The following is a 27,407-nucleotide window of genomic DNA, read 5'->3' as shown; positions in this document are numbered from 1 at the left end:
TAAGATTTGTAAATTTGTAAACAAATGGCAATTGAGTTTGTAGTATCCTAGTCTGGAACCTGTTGTCTTCTACTTCACTTACAAACTCCTAAGATATCTTATTTAATTTTTCACCCATTTTTGTCCCACTCCACCACTTTAGGGACAAGTCGGACAAAATAATACCTTATTCGTATTCTGTGATCGCAAAGACCCCCAGATATGGACTTTCATCGAGATCGGATGACATGAGATTTCTCACTCCCTTCTGCCTTTTCATCAGTACCTTAGGATATGGTATTTAAAAAAATCTAAGAATGTTTAACCCATATTGTAGAAAGTAACCTTCATTTTAAATTTTAGGTCTCTAGTTAAATATACTTTAGTGAATTTTTTAAATCGTCAACTCCTTTCTTTCTCCTCTCTGCTCGGAAGTAAGAAAAAAAAAAACCCTGAAGTTATTTGAAGGGAGTAGCCTACATGAAATTAAATTTTTTTTTACTTTCCTTATAGACTTTAGAAACAATTCTGAGAGATGAGATGAATAGTTTAACCCAATTTTATGAGTGAATCTTTGTTTTAAATTTAAAGGCTGCACGTCTGCTGGTTAAAAAAAATTAATCCGTATAATTATTTTGTGCATTACTGCCTCCCATTTTCCATCTCTTAATGTTCGTATTTCGTAAAAACTCAGTCTTATCTATTGACTAAGGATTAACATATTTCCATATATATATATATATATATATATATATATATATATATATATATATATATATAAAACAGATATTTCCATTTCGTACAATATTCTTGTCACGAGACATAATCATATACTTTGTCTTTTCGGATTTACTTCCAAACCTATCGCTTTACTTGCTTCAAGTAAAATTTCCGTGTTTTCCCTAATCGTTTGTGGAGTTATTCCTAACATATTCACGTCATCCGCATAGACAAGAAGCTGATGTAATCCGTTCAATTCCAAACCCTCTCTGTTATCCTGGACTTTCCTAATGGCATATTCTAGAGCGAAGTTAGAAAGTAAAGGTGATAGTGTATTCCTTGCTTTAGCCCACAGTGAATTGCAAAAGCATCAGATAGAAACTGGCCTATACGGACTCTGCTGTAAGTTTCATTGAGACACATTTTAATTAATCGAACTAGTTGCTTGGGAATACCAAAGACACATATAGACTACTGTAACATTTGTTTAGTTTTTGGAGGTGACTGTCCAGAGTGCAATAGAATACTCGGGCGTGCATGTTTACTCTCATGTCCTACCCATTCCACTGCGACAGAGATAACAACCGACCTTGCTGCTATGAGTAACTCGCTCTGGAGTTCTGATTAACAAAATCCATCTGCCTAAATCGATGGCGCCCACTATACTAAACTGTGATTATAGTATAATCTCACCACGGTCTAATCCAAACACCGCACCGTTACAACTACACATACATAATCTGCAATACCCGTCTGATACTGTTAAATTCAATACTCAATGGCTGACACTTTATATCATGTCTTCGATATAGTCATTCACACTGAGACGACTGATTGATGAACTTCTGCACTAGTTTAGTGTATCGTATAATTTAAAAAATAACTAAATTTAATATATTTGCTTGCTGATTGATCCATTATTTGTTTTGATCGGATGATGTTGCAGTACGGTCCATGTTCGTGGTTTCGAAGCCCCCCTCGGGCATGGATGATGTCCTTCGTTAAAGTTCTGTCCTGCGTGTCTCTTTGTGGAGGCTCCTACGCTTTGCTGAAGACTAGGGAGGCCCACATGTATGTCCATGTCTACTGTGTGTGATCCACAGACTTGTCTCCTTCCCTACATAAGCCCTAAAATAGGGAGGGGTTAAACGAAAGCGAAAAAAAAAAGTTCAGATATATCTGTACAAAATGCCTAATCGCTAATCTAATCTTCGTCTTCTAACTCGTGAACTTCGGCTGCCTGGAAAAAGCTATATAATATTAAGTTAACTGTTTATGAATAATGGTGACTAATAATAATAATGATAATAATAATAATAATAATAATAATAATAATAATAATCCACCGACATAGCTCAGGCTGTAGCGCGTTTGCATGCTGATCCGGAATTGAACTCGGGCGTGGGTCGATTTCCGTTTGGACCGACTACCTGTTTGGGTTTTTTCCGAGGTTTTTCCCAACCGTAAGGTAAGATAATTTGTGGCGAATCCTCTGCCACATTTGGAAAAATACCATTTCGCTATCACAAATTCCACCGACGCTAAATAACCCAGTAGTTGATAGTGTCATAAAACTGTATACTCATTCGAGGACCTAGCCGTCCTCTATTGAATGTTGTGTATGCCGGAATTTTGTCTGGCAGGAGTTCATTTACATAAAGGCATACAGGCAGTTGCGAGCGTCGTTAAATAAACCATAATTCAATTTATGTGTTGGCAACACTGGTCACATATTGTATACGAATATACATACTGTACGTACATCAGTCACCAAAGCTGTGAGTCACATAATACCTATCGGGCAGAATGGCGATTTCTCGGAGTTGTGATTTTGAAACTGTAGCCACAACATATCACAGCGACAAAATCACAGATCTTCAATCACATCCCATCACTAAACTATACATGCAATCTCATCATTATGTTTCCTTTCCGTCGCTCTCAACAACACACATTCGAATGAACAGCATGCTCGAAAAAAGATGCCTTACTTACTTACTGACTTTTAAGGAACCCGGAGGTTCATTGCCGCCCTCACATAAGCCCGCCATTGGACCCTATCCTGAGCAAGATTAATCCAGTCTCTATCATCATATACCACCTCCCTCAAATCCATTTTAATATTATCTTCCCATCTACGTCTCGGCCTCCCCAAAGGTTTTCTCCCTCCGGCCTCCCAACTAACACTCTATATGCATTTCTGGATACGCCCATACGTGCCACATGCCCTGCCCATCTCAAACGTCTGGATTTTATGTTCCTAATTATGTCAGGTGAAGAATACAATGCGTGCGGTTCTGTTGTGTAACTTTCTTCATTCTCCTGTAACTTCATCCCTCTTAGCCCCAAATATTTTCCTAAGCACCTTATTCTCAAACACCCTAAACCTATGTTCCTTTCTCAAAGTGAGAGTCCAAGTTTCACAACCATACAGAACAACCGGTAATATAACTGTTTTATAAATTCTAACTTTCAGATTTTTTACAGCAGATTGGATGATAAAAGCTTCTCTACCGAATAATAACAGGCATTTCCCATATTTTTATGTGTTTAATTTCCTCCCGAGTATCATTTATGTTTGTTACTGTTGCTCCCAGTTATTTGAATTTTTCCACCTCTTCAAAAGATAAATTTCCACTTTTTATATTTCCAATTCGTACAATATTCTCGTCACGAGGCATAATCATATACTTTGTCTTTTCGGGATTTACTTCCAAACCCATCTCTTTACTTGCTTCAAGTAAAATTCCCGTGTTTTCCCTAATCGTTTGTGAATTTTCGCCTAATATATTCACGTCATCCGCATAGACAAGCAGCTGATGTAACCCGTTCAATTCCAAACCCTCTCTGTTATCCTGGACTTTCCTAATGGCATACTCTAGAGCAAAGTTAAAAAGTAAAGGTGATATTGCATCTCCTTGCTTCAGCCCACAGTGAAGTGGAAACGCATCTGCCAGAAATTGATCTATACGGACTCTGCTGTACGTTTCATTGAGACACATTTTAATTAATCGAACTAGTTTCTTGTGAATACCAAATTCAATAAGAATATCATATAAAACTTCTCTCTTAACCGAGTCGTATGCTTTCCTAATAATTTTCGTAATTAGCCTATTATGATAATATCCAGTAGTTGTAATGATTACATTCGTACCATCCAAAGCATCTTGTAACTTCTGCTTGCTGTTTACAGCATGACCCCACGTGACGACGGTGAGATCATTTCCAATTTCGGGGAAGTACTCCTGCATGGATGTCGAGGCCACGGAAGCCACCAGTGCCAGCAGAGCTGCAAAAGAATAGTTACACAACATTATTCACACGTAACGAATACGATGCAATTGTTTTTGACGATGAAAGATAATGGAAAAACCATAAAACTTATGGTAATATGGGAATTCTTTGTAGCTCAAGACGGTGATTAAATAATATTGCTTTATTTTCCGTAAAATGTCCTTCACGCCTTTTGAATCTTGTCATTGTTCATTGTGATAATAACAGCAATTAAATGAATGCATATGGGAAAGATAAAGGAAAAGACACTATGTAATTATTATTTCCCTACTAAGTTCTGACTCCCGCCGACTTAAACTGATATACCTGCTACTGCTTCATTCAAAATTTCTTACAATGAAAAGAAATAAATTTGAACGGATGGGACCGTTTTTCTTTTGCGCCACTCCAAACCACGTTCCATGCTTGCTATCATTGAGATGTTTTCAAAATTTGATGAATGACACTGGTATGCAACCATTTTGCTACAGAGAAATTGTTTATATTTCTCAGTTCCCCACTATGGATAGTTAGAAAGCCCATATATGTAGTTTCGTTTCATCACGTCCAATTTTCTAAAAATAACGTTTTTTTTTTTTTTTCCGAAATGCATGAAAATCTCTAAATGCTGAAATGAGTACAGGCCTATATCATTAAACAAATCATATTATTATTACGTTATAGCTGGTAATTTAGACATAATGGAATCACTAAAAAGTTATAAAACAATATAAATAAACAATTATGAACAAAGTATCCCTAAATTTCATTATTCTTGCTTAATATTGCTAAAAAAGTTGAAAAAAATTCACTTCATTTCTACATTTATTCGCATGTCATTCCTTGAAACTGGTAGGTGTAAGCCTTAAATGTGTTTATTTTGTGAAAAGGAAGTCTTTTAAGTGGTGCAATAAAATTACTCGCTCACTGTTGACGAAATTCTCTGTTTACAAAATTTATACACTTCTATCTAAATCTAATAGCATGTGAAATTATCAATATTTTGGAACTTGGACATTTTGTTACCAATATTTTTAGGAGTTGTAGAACCCTGTGCACAATAATTTTACTTAGTTTTCCGGCATTTGTTCGGATCAAATTTCTGCACATTTAAAGGACAAAACTAAAATTCTTTCAATGATTTATTATCATACTACACAGCTCTCTTAAATTGACCAAGGATATCGGAAATTAAATCAATGGCTTTCCGAAAACACGCTATGAAATGTTCCACATGAAACAATTTTTATCTCGAAAAGGTAGCAAAAACAAGCAAAACTGTATTAAAAGTTTTTTGTTTGAAATATCTCAAAGAATAACCCCCTGAAATTAATGGCATTACTTACGGTCCGTTCTGTATATAATAATATTAAACAATGCAATAATTATTATGTGACACTATTAAGAGATTCACTACTGTAGACGTGACAACGCATTGTTCTATACCATTCGAGTAACAATGAGGTGGAGAACGATAATGACCGCGGAAATGTTTTGACTTGGCGACGTTAATCTATTGAACAGGGCAATAGCAAAGAACAAACAAAAATAAGGACGAGTCCATAATCATAAGCAGGAAGTATCGTAAAAAGCAAATAACAGACTCATCCTCCTCATTTTACGAGGGTAATAGGTATTTTAAAAATTGACATGGATAGCGTGTGCGCTTGCCAACCAAGCGATCCGAGTACGATTCCTGGCGTGCGAAATGGAAGAAATTTATTTTTCGTCTATGGGACTGGGTGTTTGACAGTTGTCTTGTGACTGTCCTGTGATGTTTCTACGGTGGACCTGCGTTATGCCCATTACATGACTAGGGAGGTCCACATTTTGTGAGATGTCTAGTGTACGATCAAAAAAAATCTCCCTCCTCTACCCGCAGTGGTAAGCGGGATGAAAGGAGAGGTTAAGCAGATAAGAGAAAAATAAAATCATATATAATATAAATTAAATATAAAATTTATAATAATTCGTCCTTCCCCCCATCCCCCAAAATCTCCTGTCTCTTGAAATGATGCATCCTAGTGGACAAATTTGGCCTGTAAGTGTATGGCTCCGAGCTCTGAAAGCACATCACATCTTCGTAAGAAATTCTGGCGAATTTCGAGTGAAGTAGGCCTACCAATAATGAGATAGGTCACTGAAGGAATACGGACTTCAGTAAATCCTTTATATCACTAAATAGGAGTTTAGTAAGACGACAGGGATTTTAACAAGTGATAACTGCTTGAAAAGAAGTTTATATCACGGGTATCAATAATGATCTTGTGTGTAGGCTATGTGACCACTGATAAGAAGAAACTTATTCACACTTCCTGCTCTGCCTCGCGTGGCCTTGAGTCCCCCACCTCTCCACGCGCATAGCCGGCCGGCTGGCTAAGAGCCGTGAAACCTGTTCTGCTGTATACTGTTCGCACAGTACTTATTACATTGTGAAATTAAGAATAATTCTCTTTGGTTCCTGAAGACTTTAATAACATTCAAGCAATCAATTGATACTCTATCTAGCAAAAGAATGAAGTGATGTAAACAATATAACAGATCTGTGCACCAAGATTATGAAGTTCATGCATTTGCATATCTTTTTCAAAGACTGTTACTGTCCAACCGAGTGGTTATGTCGCAGGTGGGCGAAATGGGAGAAGCCACGTGACAGTCAAGGCTCATTCACAATAAACCGGGAACGGAAACAACGAGAACGGAAATAATGTTAAAATAAATGCATTTAAATGTGAGCATTCTCAATAGTTAATTGTGAATGCTCACATTTAAATACATTTATTTTAACAATATTTCCGTTCTCATTCTCGTTGTTTCCGTTCCCAGTTTATGGTGAACCAGCCTTTACTACGGGGCCCTTCTCTTTAAATTATTTTAAACAGTTGTATAATATTACGTATATTTCCAATTTCGAACAGCAAATATTTTCAGGAAAGATTCTAACAGCTCACCCACTATCCTTTACAGAGAGGTTAGCAGAAACAGCTTATCTATCTTTGTCTCGAAAGATAGGGAAATCCCGCCGTACTGGAAGAGAATACGCAACTAAGAAGGATTTAGATAACGGAACTAGTTTTTTTGTGATTAGTGACGAGGCAGGATGGATACAGATAGTATTAGACTAAAATGCCGAGAGTGAAACCAAGTAATTCGAACAGGGTTGGAATGAAATGGAATTCATGGGAGGTGGCACTATGGCCCAGCACTGCGATCTGTTACGGTCCGACCGAACGGTTATGTCGCATCTCGATTTCCCCCATCCGGCTGACGACGCACGAAGGGAGCTGGCCTAGGGACAAGGGAAGGTTGCCTGCTCGAAACCTGGTACGCAGTGAACCTTAGTATAGTCAGCCGGTGTGGGTTTGGGAATGCGCCTAGCTTCAGGGTTAACGCATTAGATCGTAAGATCCGTGCGTCGCCAGCCGGGGATCGGAAAAGCTTAAATGTTTACAAATGAATTTTCTCTTTCTTGGCTCTAAGGCAAGCCAATATCACATGTTTCTTACGCAGATAGCCAGGGGATTGCATCACACTTCACATGATCGTAATCATTACCAGGCTTCGAGACTTCGGACCCAATAGAGCAGTTCAGTGGAAAATTCGAATAACGGCGTACTGAGTATAGTGGTAAAGCGTACAGTGGGTGGGGGTACTGTAGAATGAATGCCAACAAATACACAAAGGAAAACGCTCTGGATTTGAAGGTTCTGACGAATAATTTGGTTTTCATACAAACTGTGTCTGAAACTATTACACGATTAGAAAAGTCAGAGCAAGAGATGCCGGAAGCCCTCAAATTAATTTAGAAAATGATGCAGAGAATTAATGAGACATCAAGTACACCGGTTACTGAACGTGTAAAACAGAATGGAAATCAATTTTATGTAAAAATAATGGCTATGGAACATTGTGTAACATAAACGGCAAATTAGTGGACATAGAGTCCCCCGAGAATAAAGGACTGTCTCTTAGAGACTGCAATGATGTTAGGTTTTTTTCGTTTTGCTCCTATCACGTCATGCGACATAGAGCGCAGCTTTCTACAGTACAAACTTTGGCAGATAACAGAAAAATATTTACGTTTGAGACACTGAGAATGTATCTTGTAGTAGGTACATTGCAATTCGGTACTGTAACTGCACTTCCTAAAGACGACCAATAGGATAAATGAAAAAATTAAAATTGCTACATTCTTATTTCCACCATTAACACTGTGTATAATTAAACACAAATGCTTATAAAAGACAGGAGAATAAATGCTTTTCACATTCTATTGGCATTATCAATGTGTAATGTATATTTACTTTCAGAATGTACATATGTGTGTTTCCCCATACTACCGTACTCTACTCTAAATAGCAACGTTGTTACCTCAACACATCTCTATCTGCAGCGAGTCAACAGCCTATAATGCATGCACAGTAAACTTATTGTATCGGGTCCAAAGTCTCGAAGCCTGGTAATCATTGAATTACTTGCTCGAGAGACACTGAGTAATCATAAGTTCCTTATGTCATGAAGTGGCATCTTATTTTTTTTTCTTAACTTTAAAGAAAAAATAATTATTAACCAATCCAATAAAATTACCCATTTTAAAACAATTTTTTTCCCATGTGAGTGTTAAAATATGCCAAATAAGCGTAAATTGTATTAAAATATGATGCATTTACTTAAAAGAGCATAAATTACACTTATATACCCAATAAAATTTATTTATTTATTGCTGAGAAGTAGATACACTAGGCTCCGGAACCAAAATAAGGGATAATTACAATTTATCACAATTGTGTGACGGACACTTTCCTTAGAAAATCTTCGTCTATTGTCTCACAAGATACTAATAGCCGTTAAACATTCACTTCTACCAGTTCCTTGTGTTTCGCAGTATTAATATGTTGAACACCTGAAATCTTTTTTCACTCCCAATATTTTTTCAGATGCCTTACAGCAGGAGTCGTCAGCACAGAGCACCCTGGGGCTAGCGTCTCTTACCCGCGGAAAACGCAGTGCACCATGGTGCACTCGTAGCTGCTAGCGGGGCACACGGGATGGCACCGCTTATCCTTTGCACATTTTAGCGAGTAATGACGACCACTGCCTTACAGTATCACTGCCATCTGTACTAATAAGAGTACAACATGTGCTCCTACATAGGGTCTTTAAAATAAGCTTGATTCACTGAGAATTTCAATAATTCGCAGAATGGCCGCGGTGCTAGATTTCGGAACTTAAAAAATAAAACATTAAAATCACTTAAAGCAGGGCTTACATTTACTTCGCCAATATTGCATTCATTTTTTTAGTGCTAGAACTGAATTACAGCATTGCCATTTTAATACCACCATACAAAGGCGGCGCGATTAAGTAGTGTGAGTGGAATGTCAACGTTGCGTTATCGAATTCTGTCATTTGCTTGAGAAAATAATCAAGTAAATGCTGCAATTTAACTGAAAAGATCTAAGGTTTTTGAATTAAGGAAACGCTATTGCATCAGGAAAACGAATGTGAAAGATAAGCTTCGTATGGAAGGATGTAACTCAGCAGTTATAGATATTAATTGGAGACTATAATCGCTACTGTAGCGATAATCAGCGTCTCTGGAATCACCAGAAGAGAATATACATAATTATAGTATCGCTGAAGAGCAGAAAATTATGTATGATCATATGGCCCAACCACGGATTAAATCAATTTCTCAATGAACTCATCACAGTGTACGAAAGTTGAATGAGGGGGGATTTGTTTCCGAAACGAGACAACAGTCTTCAGCACAAAACATACGGACTCTTAAAGCATCAATGTTTCTTCTGCTAAATTAAAGCTAATTTTCTTCGTGGACATCAGAGGCATTATTTCGAAGCAGTGAGTGCTGAGGAACAAAATTCCAAGATATTACACTTGCCTCAAAAAAAGTTTGAAGAATAGAGTTATAAAGAACAGAATCAATTTTTTCGAGGGAAATGGTTTTTGTTTCGAGACAACTTCAGATAATTTAAGGCTAAAGTAGCAATGACAGTGACATTGAAATTGACGGAAAGCGTTTAGAACATCCATCATACAGTCCAGATCTCGAAACTTGCGTGCAATTCTTGGGCATTTCCAACTGACGAAAAAGAAGTTGCAAAGCAATAAATTTCAAGTGAGCAAGAGGGGAAAACAGTTCACTCCACTATCTGTTGGAAGCTGGCAGAAAATGGTCTACAGTATGTGTTTCAGAAGCGAGTAGTTTCTAAAATAAATAATTTCGAAAAAGAAAAAGATCATCATAACGATATTACCCTCTGATCTTGAGGAATAGATAGATTCGACGAACTTTACAATGTTAGGCCTATATTACACTATGAAATTTCTGTGTCACAGATAATTGATAAAATATATTTGATAAAATCTTTTACAGTGTAATATAGCATCTTTGATCACATCTAGCTGTGACATAGTTCTGTGATAAAAGTTATGGTCGTCATCATCATACCTTTAATAAAATCTATGACTGAGAAGAAAGAAAATGGCAGACATTAAGTACATATGGTCTGTGAAAACCACAAAACTTTTAATATCACATGCAATGTTTCATCATCCATTATTAAATACTAGCATATATAGAATTTCATATATTCATACTGAAATTCTCTAAGTAGAGTTTGATGGATTTCTTTTGTATCTTTGCTCCCTACCCCAATCTCTAACCCAAATCGTCGGCTTAGAGAGTAAACCTGCTAACTAACAAAAAGGAAATTTTACAGGGGAAACAAAAAACTGAGTACAAATCAACTCTGAAACTTCACCACCTGTACTTTAGATTTGGTCCTAAAGTTTCAGAGTTAATTTATACTCAGTTTTTTGTTTCCCCTGTAAAATTTTCTTTTTGTTGGTTAGCAGGTTTACACTCTTAGCCGACGAAATACATTTTTTATCTGATTTATTTAGTACTAATGCAATAATCATTACTGTATATTTTACAGTTAAAACAAGCATAGAACTGTTGTGGATCCATTATTAGAACCCTGATGAAAGATACGATGAAAGTTTTGACATAGTGTAATATAGTCAAAATCTTACATTTGATCATATATATTTGATTAAAAATTTTATCATATTCTGTAACAGAGAAATTTGATAGTGGAATAGAGACCTTAGCAAACATTTGTATCTATTCTCTCAATCTCATCTTCATAGAATGTGCTCAAGGTCACTTTGCACGCTTGTACTGTACTAGTCTGTAATCGTCTTATCGTTGATATTGTCACCATTTGGAGATATACAGATTTTTTTCAGATACCCTGAAGGTCTTGTTGAAAGCATTATCGAAGTATTTCAATGTTATCAATACGTTTTTATAGATAATGGCTTCAGATGGTTTCACAGATAAAAACAATGGAATCAATTACGGGAAGCAAGAATCCCAGGCAATAGAACCTACATCATCTATATTATCTTAAGAAACCGCTGTTCAGAAAGTTCCTAACTACTCGGCTGAAACGAGCACCATCGTGTATAGTATGAACAGAAACTACTATGAAATCTCGACAAATAGTTATCAAACAGCAAACTAAAATGAAGGCTTATAACATGCAAGATAACGTCTAAATATAGCTACCAAAGCCTGTGTAAGATATTGAGCATTGTTCTAAATGGAAATGGTATGTCATTACCAAGCTGCGGATTTTTAGGCACTAAAAACAGTTGAAATAGGCAGGCAAAATAGGCATTAAAATTCTAAAATAGGCATTTAAAAAAGGCACTAACAAATTTCTAATTCTCAACGGCTAACACGACCATAGCGTAGCATTATACACTACTTTCCATAGGAATGTCATTATGGCAGTGAATAATTAAATATTCGTCCAAATGTTGTAATGAGAACTGATGTCTATTGTCTGTAAGAATGTTCTTAAATTGGGAGAAACTCCCTTCCACTTCACACGAAGTGATGGGGCAATACTTCAGGCATCCAGTCTCAGCTGGGGACCAAACCAGTGGGAACGCAGTAATGTCAATGTATTTTCCAATCAGTGCTTCTGATGACTTTTGCTTTGGCATATCTCCACGGTATACTTCACATATTACAGCAGAAAACTCAAACTCCATACTCCAAACTCACAAAACGGATACACAGTTTAAAACAACAACCCTAGTCAACTACCACAATGATCCATGCGGCTTTCGAAATACATTTTTTCTTATTGGTTGATTTTAAATTATTCGGTTTCTCCGCGCTCTGCTGGCAGTAAAACGTAACACACAGAATTATCGATAGTTCTATATCACTTCCCTCTGCTAGATAAAAAAGAAACAAATGACAGATTAAAAAAATTTCGATAGAATGGTCAGTAAATTCAAGTATAATATATAATACGTATATTTAGGCAACGTTTAGGCATTTATAAGCAAATAGGCATTTACTAGTGAAATAGGCAATTATAGGCACTATAGAATTCGCATATAATACTCACAATGTCTTAAATGGATATGTAACCTAAAATCTTCCGCCTTCAGGTTAAGGATTAAAATAGGTATATAGGCGTAAATCCGCAGCTTAGTCATTACCATTAGTAATACTAGCGCAGTTTGACAGTATTGATAGGATATAAAGGGCTACATGTTTAAAAAAACGTGAAATCGGACACATTTTTATATGGAAATAATTCTACAAACTACAAATACTTACAGTATATACAGGGTCTAACAAGAAATGTATGTCAAAACTTCACGAAACGTTCGTCACGTGTTTTTTATTTTATTTTATTGGGTTATTTTACGACGCTGTATCAACATCTAGGTTATTTAGCGTCTGAATGAAATGAAGGTGATAATGCCGGTGAAATGAGTCCGGGGTCCAGCACCGAAAGTTATCCAGCATTTGCTCGTATTGGGTTGAGGGAAAACCCCGGAAAACCCTCAACTAGGTACCTTGCCCCGACCGGGATTCAAACCCGGGCCACCTGGTTTCGCGGCCAGACGCGCTGACCGTTACTCCACAGGTGTGGACTCGTCATGTGTTAAAATCTTCTAAGCCGTTATAAGTGTGGCACGATAAAACCTTAGTACTGTTGTATTTAGATACCTTGGCCGGTGTTATCCGCGAGCATCTGAGTAAGGGTGATGTAGAATGCGTCAGATTCCCAGCAGATTCAGTGGTCAGGAAAGGAAATGAAAAGAACTGCATGCATGCTGACGTACGTTATAACTAGTATGTTGAAAAACATTAGTGATGTATTTGTACTCCATGGGTGATCACAGTTTTTCCATTCACTGCTATCCAAACATTAGTACTACGCCCCCAAGTTAAATTTGCGTCCCGTGAATGCAAGAGACGAGTGCTAGTAGCTCTAATTGCTCTAGTTGTCAGTATACAACCTACTGTTTCGTCTGTGAATGAGGTCATGTTACAAGAGATAATGCAATGAGCGAGGTAATATATATATATATATATATATATATATATATATATATATATATATATATATATATAAATACGGCGCATATGAACACTTTCACAGTATTTATACAGGTACAACACTTTCAGCAGCACCTAGTCTTTATAAATGATCTTTCCCCCCTTATAAAAGATGTAGGTCATCCCATATTATTTGCAGATGACACAAGTATAGTAATTACAGCCAATAACTCCAACACATTCCAATCTTCAACAGAGGAAATTCTCTTCAAAATATGTGACTGGTTCTCAGTCAATAAATTAGTAGTAAATTGTAACAAAACTAACATAATTCAATTTAAATCCTGTCCAAATTCAACGTCGCAAATTTCTAGCGCAATAATTAACAATAGATCCCTATTAGAAACAACAACCAAATTTCTTGGCTTAAAAATCGATAATGTGTTAAATTGGAAAAATCATATTAAAGAAATTATCCCCAAACTAAATTCAGCTTGTTTTGCTATTAGATCTATGCAAAAGATAGTAAATATCAATACCTTAAAAACAATATACTTTGCATACTTCCTCTCGGTAATGAGTTTTGGAATAATATTCTGGGGAAATTCCACAGATAGTAACAATATATTTCTATTACAAAAAAGAGTAATTAGAATAATAGTAGGTGCCAAATCTAGGGAATCGCGTAGGACTATTTTCAAAAAACTACAAATAATGCCCATGGCTTGTCAGTATATCTTTTCATTAATAGTCTTCCTCGTATGTAATCGTGAAAACTTTGTAACTAATTCAACAGTTCATAGCATAAATACACGTCAAAAAATGACTTTCATACTCCATCGGCAAGTCTATCGTGCTATCAAAAAGGAGTGCGTTATATGGCAGTAAAAATTTTTAATAGCCTCCCTATCGATATAAAAAATGAAACTCAAAACATAAAATTATTTAGGGCCAAATTAAAGAAGTACCTAATTTCTCACGCCTTCTATTCTGTAGGTGAATTCATGACATTCAATAACACTTCATGAAATTGATACTAAAACTATGTGTTGTACTAGTAGACTATATTGTAAATCTCGTCTGTATATATTTCATCTAGACTGTGACTATAAATTAAGATTTTATAATAGTATTAAGTTTTTTGACTTGTTCCATATCCTAGCTGTAAGCATGTATGAATACCATGGAATGTTAATAAATACAATACAATACAATACACGTGTATTGACCACTATCTCATAAAACTCGCACGAATAGTAAACATCTCTTATCAGCTTAGTATTCGCTCTTAGGTGGCAAAGGCCAGAGGGAGAGGGAACGGTGATTCGCATTCTTTCCGGACGCAGATTTAACTTGGACTTGGAGTCTTCTCTTTTCACTCCTCCACGCACAATAAAGTAGATTACAATGTTCGTTCCATTATGGTATTATATTTTTTGTAATAGTATTCTACACACTTGCACGAAGAAAAGAAGTAAACTCTACAAGACTAACTCATACACCCCTTTTTCTTTCTTAGAAGTATTTATCAAATGGACTTACTGCCATTTGTATCTGAATAAACATCAAGTTCATCTGAATCATCCCGTGCATGAATGGTCAGCGCGCTGGACATATTTAACCCCACTTGATTTCTCCTTGCCGGGTCATGTGAAAAGTATTGTCAACGAGATATCTATAGATGCTGCAGAGAAACTTTGGCAAGAATCCTAGTTTCGTATGACATCATCCGAACAACAAGAATGTTAAGTAGATAATGCGACTGTCCACATGCCGATACTACCATTCTAGCAGGGGATCGCTATTTTGATCACCTAGTACTGTAAAATATTTTATGCTCGACCATGCCGAAATGTAGTAATTATACACCTGGTAGTAGCCCCTTAATGCACCTCATTAAAGTACACCTATTCATTATAATTTAGTTGTTCAGCCAATGAGAAATCACCATTGTACCATTATAAAACCGCAAGTATAGATTATTCTCGGATATGCAATCGAAATACAATTAGCGAAAAGTCACGGAGGCTGGAAATCCAATACTGTCGCAGAAGGTTATGTTTTGTTACTACAATAATTAACGTTATTTGTGTATAATATTCAAATAAATTCAAGTTGTCATCTCGTTTTTCAATTCTAAATCAATTTCCAGGTAATATCAAGAATTGATTGAATTGGTTGAATTGTTTATGCCTTAAATTTAATTAGCTTGTTTTGTATTATACATATAGCTCAACTTATGAATGATCGTTTGCGTTTGTAAATTTAATAATCTGATTCGCTATGTATTGTAAACTTTTAGTAGAGCCATCGATGTAGCTCAGTCGGCAGACTCGCTGGGCTGCTGATCCGGAGCTGCGTTCGGGCTTGGGTTGGATCCCCCTTTGGTCTTTGGTTTCTTCCGAGGTTTTCCCCAGCCGTGGGACTGAAGCCGGATGGTCTATGGCGAGCCCTTGGCATCAACCCCTTTGATTTGATTACCCCCCTTTGATTTGATTACCTGGTTGGGTTTTTCCGAGGTTTCCCCCACCAAAAGGCAAATGCCGGGTAATATTTTGGCGAATCCTCGGACCTCATCTCATCTCATCTCGCCAAAATGTAAAAAAAAATGTAAAACAAAATGTAATAAAAAAATGTAAAAAATTGCACAAAATTGTAAAAATTGCAGAAAATTACTAAGTTGTAAACCTATAAAAATTTGTAAAAATTGTAATTGTGATATTGTAAAATGTTGACTTGTTCCACATCTTAAAGCTTCATTGCCCATGTAAGATCTATGGAATAAAATAAATGAATTAATGAAATGAATGTTCATGTTATTCTCTAGATTATATCAAGGTCAATGACATTCGTGCCTCGGAAAAATCAATACTTTCGCATCTGCGCACATCTCACAATTCAGGTCAGTTCCGCTCCTCACATAACCATAACATGAATATTTATGAATAATTTCAAGTTAGAAATATGGTCGAGCATAAAAAGTCGTATGAAACTTGCCTATAATGGTAATTAAGACGCTCGTATGAAAATTATGAAACTCGCTTGCGCTCGTTTCATAAACAAACATACTCGCGTCTTAATTACTATCATTATAGGCTCGTTGCATAATGTAATAATATTGAATTCATCCATGTCTATCAGCTGAGACATTATTATATACAAATGTCCCCATTGATATAACATGAGTTAATGCACGATTAAAGAAAGTAAACAACAAAGGTTGTTAGTGCATAGAACAAAATTTTTCAGAAGATGCACTTTTCTCAATCCAAATTATATACTACTGGCGACAGCTTTATTGCAGACATCAACTAGGGGCTACTTCCACTTCGAATTTCAACACATGACTTTGTAGATTATCGAGCTTCACACATACAATCTGTTTTGACAACCACTTAAAAAATACAAAAACGGGTCTTACAACCATTGTTGTTTACACTCTTCAATTCTGTTTCGTCTAAAGCAGGCCTGCACAAGGTTTGCGCTCTCCGAGCCGGCTCACAGCTCATGAGCGGAATGCAGATATTAGCTGCGCTCTGTATAAGGGTGGACTGGAAGAAGGAGTGGATCTCTTACAAAATATACACACAAGGAAGTACTATTACGAGTGCTTATGAAACGAATTCCCGTTCAGTGTTTGCAAAATTATCTTGGACTATTATTAAATAATAAAGAAATTTTTATTTTACAGAAATAATATAAATTCTATAGGTACTTAAATGTACAATATCATTTTGTTATATTTTTATTTATCAGTACATCACAACGCGGTTTTACGCTGTTAGCAGCTGAAAGGAACAGTAGCCTACTGATCGTAATGAAACATTAGTTACAGATGTTCGATGTCTGCCTTTATTAAAGTTGATTATAGAAAACAATTACTTACAAATATAAATGTTGAGCCAAATATAGCAATCATTTTCACAGCCAGCCTGTGTAGTCGTGGATATTATTGCTAATGTTTAGTCTTGTAAAACTCAACCAGTCTAACAGTATTATTCAAACGATCTTTAGCCCTTAGGTCACATTGAAGATCAATAAGTTCGAGCTGTAAATCGTTAAATGTTAAATGTTATGTTCCCTCTTTTAGATTCCTCCATACTGTACTGTAGCAATAGGTAAGCAACGTGAAACAGGTTACTGAGAATAGGCCTACAACCTGCACTCTACTGGATAACTGAGTGGTCGTTTCCTTCTTCTGTACCTATAGCAAGTCTATGTCATTCTAACGTATCTTCCTCTCCGTTTCGGCGAGCGGTAAACTCGGCTCTCCCGCTCCGAAGGAGCGCGCGCGCGCGCTCGTTGAGCGCTGTTTGTGCAGGCCTGGTCTAAAGTCATACACTGGTTACTGCAACTCTTTCCTCAATTCTTTGTATATAATAAGTAAGGTCGGAAATATATACTTTATTTGTATACCAGTAACAATTAAATTGTAACCACGAAAATAAATAATTTTCCTTTCGCTTAGTGTCACATAACATACTGTAATTAGGAACATTAAATCCAGACGTTTGAGACATGCAGGGCATGTAGCACGTATGGATGAATCTAGGAATGGATATAGAGTGTTAATTGGAAGACCTGAGGCAAAAAGACCTTTGAAGAGGTCAAGCCGTAAATGAGTGGAGGGAGGTGGGATATGACGGTAGGGACTGGATTAATCTCGCTCAGGATAGGGACCGATGGTAAGCTTGTGAGGACGGCAATGAACCTCAGTGTTCCTTAAAAGCCATTTGTAAGTAAGTTTGTAAGTAAATACAAATAAAATATGAATTTCCGTGGTTACGACTTAATTATTAATGGCAACAAATAAAGTATGTAGTTCTGTGTTACGACTAAATTATTACTGGCATACAAATAAAGTATGTATTTCTGCGTTACGACTTAATTATTACGGGCATACAAATAAAATACGGGCATATATTTTCATAGTTACAACTTAATTATTACTGTTATACAAATATAGTACCGGCATATTATATTACGACTTAATTATTACTGGCATACAAATAAAATATCGGCATATATTTCCGTGGATACGACTTAATTATTACTGTTATAACAAATAAAGTACCGGCATGTATTTCCATGGTTACGACTTAATTATTACTGGCATGTAAATAAAGTACCGGCATATATTTCCGTGGATACGATTTAATTATTACTGTTATAACAAATAAAGTACCGGCATGTATTTCCGTGGTTACGACTTAATTATTACTGGCATATGAATAAAGTACCGGCATATATTTCCGTGGATACGACTTAATTATTACTGTTATAACAAATAAAGTACCGGCATGTATTTCCGTGGTTACGACTTAATTATTACTGGCATATAAATAAAGTACCGGCATATATTTCCGTGGATACGACTTAATTATTACTGTTATAACAAATAAAGTACCGGCATGTATTTCCGTGGTTACGACTTAATTATTACTGGCATACAAATAAAGTATGTATTTCCATGGTTACGACTTAATTATTACTGGCACACAAATAAAGTATGTATTTCCCATGGTTACAACTTAATTATTACTGGCATACAAATAAAGTATGCATTTCCGTGGTTACAACGTAATTATTACTAACATACAAATAAAGTAAGTATTTCCGTGGTTACGACTTAATTATTACTGGCATACAAATAAAGTTTGTATTTCCGTGGTTGCAACTTAACTCTTACTGACATGCAAATAAAGTATGTATTTCCGTGGTTACGACTTAATTATTACTGGCATACAAATAAAGTATGTATTTCCGTGGTTAGAACTTAATTATTACTGGCATACAAATAAAGTATGCATTTCCGTGGTTGCAACTTAATTATTACTAACATACAAATAAAGTAAGTATTTCCGTGGTTAATATTTAATTATTACTAGCATACAAATTAAGCACCGGCATATATTTCCGTGGTTACTACTTAATCATTACTGGCATTCAAATAAAGTACCGGTATATTTCCGTGGTTACGACTTAATTATTACTGGCATACAAATAAAGTACCGACATATATTTCCGTGGTTACTACTCAATTATTACTGGCATATAAATAAAGTACCAGCCTATATTTCCGTGGTCACGACTTAATTATTACTGGTATACAAATGAAGTACCGGCATATATTTCCATGGTTACGACTTAATTATTACTGGCATACAAATAAAGGAAGTATTTCCATGGTTACGACTTAATTATTACTGGCATACAAATAAAGTATGTATTTCCATGGTTACACCTTAATTATTACTGGCATACAAATAAAGTATGCATTTCCGTGGTTACAACGTAATTATTACTAACATATAAATAAAGTATGTATTTCCGTGGTTATGACTTAATTATTACTGGCATACAAATAAAGTTTGTATTTCCGTGGTTACAATTTAATTATTACTGGCATACAAATAAAGTATGCATTTCCGTGGTTGCAACTTAATTATTACAAATATACAAATAAAGTAAGTATTTCCGTGGTTACGACTTAATTATTACTGGCATACAAATAAAGTTTGTATTTCCGTGGTTGCAACTTAACTCTTACTGACATGCAAATAAAGTATGTATTTCCGTGGTTACGACTTAATTATTACTGGCATACAAATAAAGTATGTATTTCCTGGTTACAACATAATTATTACTGAAATACAAATGAAGTATATAGACCAAAATGTCTTAATATCGTCTACGTATATTGATTATATAGACAAAAAGGCTGCAGGCCACAACATAAAGGGGCTTAAGGTATAAGTACACATTTTTTTAACGTAGACTTTGTGGCAGTACATATTATGTTCGTAAACCAAGTGACTTGAAAGCCTCTTGTACAGACAAAACAAACACAACTAAACAGAAAAGTCTAAGGAACTCTTTGTCATAATTGAAACGTGATAGCCTACTCAAAAGGAGAAAATTCTTTGAAAAGTCGTATGTAATTTGTAAATAATGAAGAGTTGATAAATGCCACGAAGTATGAACTAACAGCGAACAGAACTAACATTAAACAACTGAATATATCAGTGAAAGAGAAAGAAATTTGTATTTGTAGATAACATATGAAAGGGATTGTTGGAATTCTGTTCTTGAGCTTTGTAATATGTTCATTCAGATTTCGAAGCAGGAACGAAGGATAGTGGCTTCGAGGTAATGAGCAGAGAGAGAGAGACAGAGATACAGCTTGATATACCGCCTTACTATCAATGCTATTCTGCCTCGCTTCAGAAGTATTGGTAAACTTTAAACAATATCCCAGGGCTGGTTGCGTAGGCTACGACATGTCTCGTGTTCCAAGTAAACAATGCAAGGAAACCATAACTGCAGTACAGCTCATGCATTTTGTCAAGACACTCCCCCACTCTTCTAAACAGAGCTGCGCACGAAATCGGATGACTCTACTTACGAATTATAGGGGAATGGGTTAGTTTTTGCCTTTAACTCTGTAGACACACGCCCGACCTTCCCTTCTACTCCTACCCCCTCTACCGAAACGTTGTTCCCGTATTGCACATTGCGAGTGTCTTGACAAAATACACGAGCTGTATAATAACTCAGAATAAAATATATATTACAAGAACAGAATAAAGCAGCCTCCTAAACAGCAGACTATAGTTCGTAGCATCACATGACTTTCTAAGTTTCTAAGCTACGGCGTATTCATACTTCACCCACCTTTGTTCTTGTACAGAAACTAATTTACGAGAAACAATGTGTGTTGGAAAGGCACTGCTGCAATATCACACCGTCGCCTACCAGGGCCCTATTTCACGAACATAAAAATTAAAAATTACAGGCTAGAAAAGATACAAATTTACAAATTTTTGTGTTTCACAAAGATGCTCTTGTAAATTTGTAAGTGAAGTAGAAGATAACAGGTTCCAAGCTAGGAGACTACAAACTCAATTGTCATTAATTTGTTTACAATTTTACAAATCTTATTTTACAAATTTTGTAGTAAATTCTTCCTTATTATTGATGTGGGTAAATGGCTGAATTGGAGGTTATATCGTATTATTTTAGATCCTATAATCAGAACTAATTCACGAATTAATAAAATAATAATAAAACCACAAAAGGTATGATATAAATAGGCTATTAATTACTTTCAGTAGTGAAATTTCGAGTTTGACTATTGCACCTACAGTAAATAATATAACTGATTTGGTGTATGGCCTACCTACGACTTTATTTTTGGAGGAAAAAAAACCGTTAACGTTCCAAACAGGTTTAATAACCAAAACAGGAATTTTCAATTGGATTTCATTTGAGAACACTATTATTAAATACGCCATTTTCAAGATTACACCGTGAAGGAACTTTCTTTCAACAGTAACAGAGTATGTATTTCCAATGCACGTTGATTATTACGCTTCTCCAATAACGAGGTGACAACAGAGCGATAATTACATAATGATAAATACAGCGTCTTTAACTTAAGACACAACCGAGGCACCGGCAGGCTGGCAGTACTCTCAAGCGGTAACATCCAGCGGCATTGTGCGGTAATTGAACTGCTAATGACCCGGCATGCATTCTTTCTATCCGTATTTAGTGTTAGCTTATTTTCCGTAAAATTAATTTAATGGTATTTATTTCTTTACCTTAAGACTTGTATGTTCAAAATGACTTCCACCAGCTTCAATACAACGCTCCGACCGGCGAAGATGATGCTGAAATAAGCGATCCAATTCCTGCCTTGGAATGCTGGAGATCACGGCCCGAATATTTTCTTGAAGTTCCTCTAATGTGTGAGGACTGTTCACATACATTTTATGTTTAACATACCCCAAAGATAAAAATCACATGGTGGTAAACACTGTGATAAATTTAAACTTAAACACAGGACATTTCACCAAACACGTTAAATGAAAACTAAAACTGACCAAACACGTTTACACCTTACAGAAAACAAACTAACACTAATTTGCATGCTGAGTCGCTTGAAATACCGGCCTATCCGCCTGCCGCCGCCCCACAACACCGCTCGCCTTTCCCGCTATAGAGAACGGTCTATCACCCGCCAGCCTGTTGTGACCAGGGTTGCGTCTCAAGTTGAAGGCGCTGTACTTTAAAATCGCGAATGTGAATACTTTATACAGGGATATAATTTTATTTTTACTTCAATTTTTATTGTACCTGAGTTTTTGAATGTACTTCACTCCCACCCCTTTTACTAATGAAGTTCAACCGTCCTCCACACAGATCCAAGACCGCACATAGTCATAGTAGCCTTACGGTCATAGTAAACAGCACGTTCCAAAAATAAGTTCGTCCAATTGCCTATGTCGCATCCCGGTTTCCCCCACCTGCTTTTATTCGCTTCTCTGTAAAGGCTAGTGGGTGGGATGTCTTAGCTCTTTCTGAGAACATTAATTTCTGTTAGGAATTGGACGTCTACGTAATATTATACAATTGTTTAAAATAACTTAAATAAAAGGGCTTCGTTAAATAATTAACTGTCACATGATTTCCCTCCTTTCTACGACCTTGCGACATAACCACTTGGACGGACAGTAGATAGCATGCCTAGGTAATTTTATCTTTTCGGATCGCGCAGAAGTGAAGATTAAATTTACAGTACGTAAGGTACTCTTTTATAGAGTAGGTACAGAATTATTTCAACATGAGTTACTGGTACGAAGGACGAAACTGGTAATTGGAATTATGTACAATAGTCTATAGTGCGATAATATGCACAAAAGAACTGAAGCCTGTATCGAAATGAACGGCCACAATTTTCAAAACTGTGTTTAAATATCCATATTATGATTATTTTTCAATTTAACTTCATTCTCTATATTGTACGCTAATGTGCTGTAAACAGTATAATGTACACTGCATAATGAATATGTCCGACAGCTCAGTTCGTGAGTAAAAACGCTCATTGTTAATACAGTACTGTATTTTGATTAAACAAAAACCTAATGAAAATTATCAAACTCAAAAGCGTGATATTTCCTAGTTTACATAAATGAATGAACTCCTTTTCTTCCCTCCTATACCTAGTAAAGTGATTTATTCGTGCCAGTACCATCGAACTCCAGTCGTGGAAGGGGGTAGAAAACGGTGTTTCCTTTTCTCAACCGTTGATCCAAAGGTATAGCCAGTTAATATCAGAAATGTTAGTAAAAATAAAATGATGTCCCTGTATAAAAACACATTCTGAAAACATTTATATTAAACGAGTGAAAAATGATATTATGTAAATACATACTGGTTCATTTACTAGATTCGAAAACACTTACCTATTGAAGTAGATCTCGCACACATGGCAAACTTTAACGTAACTTGGAAACTAGAACCATTCGATCACATGCAACCATTCTTAACAGTTTCACCTAGATACAACCGTAACAACATAAAATACACAAAACTGGAAGCTTGATATCATCAAACTTTTAAGTGTTGTTATAAAATTATTGTGTGCTTCAATTCGATTCTTTTAAAACCTTCATTACCGCATCAATCCCTGCATACGACTCAACAATTCGAATGGAAGCACACAATAATTTTATAACAAGGCTTCGGCCTAGGGACACACAGTAACCAGTATGAAGTTTAGAGTATAAATGATGTCATGACCAGGGGCGGCTTTCGAAGGGGAGCTGCGGAGCTGCAGCACCCCCAGACATTTGTGGTTCTTGTCTCGTTTTATGTTGTAAAATACATTTACATATTATACATTCTCTATTTAGGGGCTCGATTTTTTTTTTAAATTTCGCTCTCATTGACATGCACACAATCGTTACTAAAGTCACTTCCTCCCCTGGTGCTGCCAGAGCGAACCCAGAGACGACTATAGGGTGAAGCCACTTCCTCCCCTGGAGCTGCCAGTCTCGTCTCGGAAGGTTTGCGCGTTAGTTTTACCCCTCCCCCTGCTAGCTCCTTGCCATGAATCCGGAGTTTCCAGGCGCTGCAAAGTTTGCAGCAGTTTATCAGTAGCGCGCAGTTTTAAATACATCTTCTTTAACGTTGTAAGTGCGACAGTGTTTAATTCTGTACAATATTTACAGTCTATTCAGTTCAGTACATTAACAGTTCAGGAGAAATGTGAAATTAAGTGCCCATCAGTTGAATCTCATAATGGAAAGAGCCGCTAAACAAAATAACCTACAAAGCTCGCATATTTTTTGCTAATGTATCCAGTATCCCTGCTTTCTTCTCTCTATCTCCACACAGTCTATATTAAATTAATGTGTTTGAAAGACAATTCCATCAGCTGGGGCAACAAGATGGAGTTTTAAATAAGAACAGTAAATGTTGTTCATGAGAAGAAGGAGCAATTGCTAGAATGTTTTCAAGCCATAATGGAATCTGAAACATCTAACATCATCACAATAAATGAGGCAAGCGCCCTGGTGCGTACTCTTGAAGATCCCGAATTGAATTCCTGGCTCAGTTTTTTTTTTTTTTTTTTTGATGTATCATGTAGATATATTATACAACCAACTACAACATCGCCAGTTAGAATTTATAAGGTTCAAATCTGCATATAAAAAATTAAATTATGGTTTATTTAACGACACTCGCAACTGCAGAGGTTATATCAGCGTCGCCGGTGTGGCGGAATTTTGTCCCGCAGGATTATTTTAAATGCCAGTAAATCTACTGACATGAGCCTGTCTCATTTAAACACACTTAAATGCCATCGAGCTGGGCCGGGATCGAACCCACAACCGACTATGCTACCGAGGCCGACTCTGCATATCAGGCTTTGTTAATGCCATACAGACAATACGGAACAATGGCACAATTGAGCAGCGAGATCTGTGAAAATGAAAACCCTAAAAAGCGTCGTAAGGTCGAAGGGATTCAGACAAGGGTTGCGGCAGCCAAGGAAGTGTGTGACCTCATTATCACACAAGCTAACACCCGATTCCAGTTCATAGATAATCTGATATTATCTTCTCTTCTGTGTCAAGAAAAATTTGAATGCTACGAAAGCTGATTTCCTGAAAATGACCTAAATATAATATATTATGTGTGAAGCTTTTCCCAATACTCGATAAAGACAAAGTAAAAACGGAACTCACTGTGTTGTATCAGAGACAAGAATTCAGAAATATCAGTGACGCAGTCAAGCTCTTGCAGTTTCTTCTATCTGAGAACTTGCAGGTCTCATTTTCAGAAGATGTGAAACTACTACGCATAGCTATCACTATACCAATGACAACTTCCGAACCAGAACGTTGCTTTTCGTGTTTGAAGAGAGTAAAATCCTATCTTAGAAATACGATGAGAGAAGAGAGACTGACCGTATTAGCTATGTTTTCCATTGTAAAGATTATGTTAAACGACATATCGGATTTTTATAAGATGGTGATTCAAAAGTTTGCAACCTACAAGACAAGGCACATGGAACTAATCTTTAAATAAAGTAAGTTGCTTGGTTTATTTTTGTATGCAGCCCCACTTAATTCAATACCACGAGCCGCCACTGGTCATGACCCGTGTGCAGTCACCCGACTGCAACAGCACAGGTGGGTCCGTAATGTGCATTACCGTTGTGTGTAGGCCTATTGCTGCTTGGCTGCGATACGTGTAACAGGCTTCGGCGTAGGGACACCTGATTGAAGGTTACAACTCACGTTAATACTTTAATGGTAGACATTTATTGTCTACACTAGGAATGTAGGCCTACTGCATATACTGCATCTGTACAGGGTGAAATATATTTTGTGCCGTACTGTGATGGACTGTTTACATGTTGAGACGCGAAGTAACGGCGCTCTTCATCTCCCATTCCACTCGACCAACAGAACACTATCGTCCGTGCGTTCTGAACTTCATGCGTTTCTATGCCCAGAACCGAAGCCTGTTTATAACAACACTTCTTGGCGTGTTCTGCGCTCTTTATCTTGCATACTGTGTAATCAGCATTGCAAAACCTGGTCCAAAACTCCATAACCCAGAATATAAACATTTATTGCCTCGGTAAAAACACACAATCTACCCCTCTGTATAATCAATGCTATCAGTCAGAACCCAATGACACTCGTTATTAGGGACCGTATTTTGTCCCAGAGCGTACGGAGATAAAGTTAGCTATTCATAGGCTATATTAACGTGACGTCATACTATCAGGGAACACGTGCATATTGTTTGTGTGCAGTTGACGTTCTATTCATGATTCAAAACTATACAGGACTTTCATTTCAAAACTTCAGTCTAAATACTTACTTACTTAATGGCTTTTAAGGAACCCGGAGGTTCATTGCCGCCCTCACACAAGCCCGCCATTGGTCTCTATTCTGAGCAAGATTAATCCAGTCTCTATCATCATATCCCACCTCCCTCAAATCCATTTTAATATTATCTTCCCATCTACGTCTCGGCCTCCCCAAAGGTCTTTTTCCCTCCGGCCGCCCAACTAACACTCTATATGCATTTCTGGATTCGCCCATACGTAATACACGTCCTGCCCATCTCAAACGTCTAGATTTAATGTTCCTAATTATGTCAGCCCAGTCTAAATAGCTATTTAAATTTAATTCAATTTAAACAAGAAACACGTCAATTTAAATATTGAGGTGGAAGTATGAAACCAGGCTTACAGTAATTGAATTTTAGATTTCATCTCCCACCCCAGCCTCCCCCACTTTGAAATTACAAATGGAACTCCTATATTTTTGCACTTAAATATGAAAGAGTATTCAATTGTTTATACACCTCATTCATTTGTTTTCGCATCTTTTGTTTTTTATCGTTGCCTGGCAACCTGGATTGTTGTTACTGTTGATTAGAGCTGAAGAGAATAAAGCTACAAAAACTTATTGAGCATTTCATGTAATAGTTGTGTTTCTGTATTACATTATTTTAAAATGGTGTAGCTATACCCTTCAAGGGAGAACATAAATAATCCATAATGATTAAATTTAGGAAATTACACAAAATAAGCTGTGTTTTCATCCTATAATCAACTGATAACAAAAATACAGGTTGCCAGGCGACGATAGAAAACAAAACATGCGAAAACAAACGAATGAGCTGTAGACTATAAGCAATTGAATGCTTTTTCATATTAAGTGTAAAAATA

General features: G+C 36.4%; 1 protein-coding gene across 2 annotated transcripts in view; it reads right to left on the bottom strand.

The window, feature by feature from the left end:
* LOC138709037 (protein FAM151B) overlaps positions 1–27,407 on the bottom strand; it is a 72,236-nt gene that overhangs the window by 22,125 nt on the left and 22,704 nt on the right. For both annotated transcript variants that reach the window (XM_069839518.1, XM_069839517.1), the window contains exon 2: positions 3,854–3,988. In XM_069839518.1, the coding sequence (XP_069695619.1) occupies positions 3,854–3,950 (97 nt within the window). In that variant the 5' untranslated portion in view covers positions 3,951–3,988. The remainder of the gene's footprint in view (positions 1–3,853; positions 3,989–27,407) is intronic.

Source organism: Periplaneta americana, chromosome 11 (genome assembly GCF_040183065.1).
Source record: "Periplaneta americana isolate PAMFEO1 chromosome 11, P.americana_PAMFEO1_priV1, whole genome shotgun sequence".
Classification (NCBI taxonomy): domain Eukaryota; kingdom Metazoa; phylum Arthropoda; class Insecta; order Blattodea; family Blattidae; genus Periplaneta; species Periplaneta americana.
The sequence above is the reverse complement of the archived record's forward strand: the minus strand, read 5'-3'. Positions and strand labels throughout refer to the sequence as shown.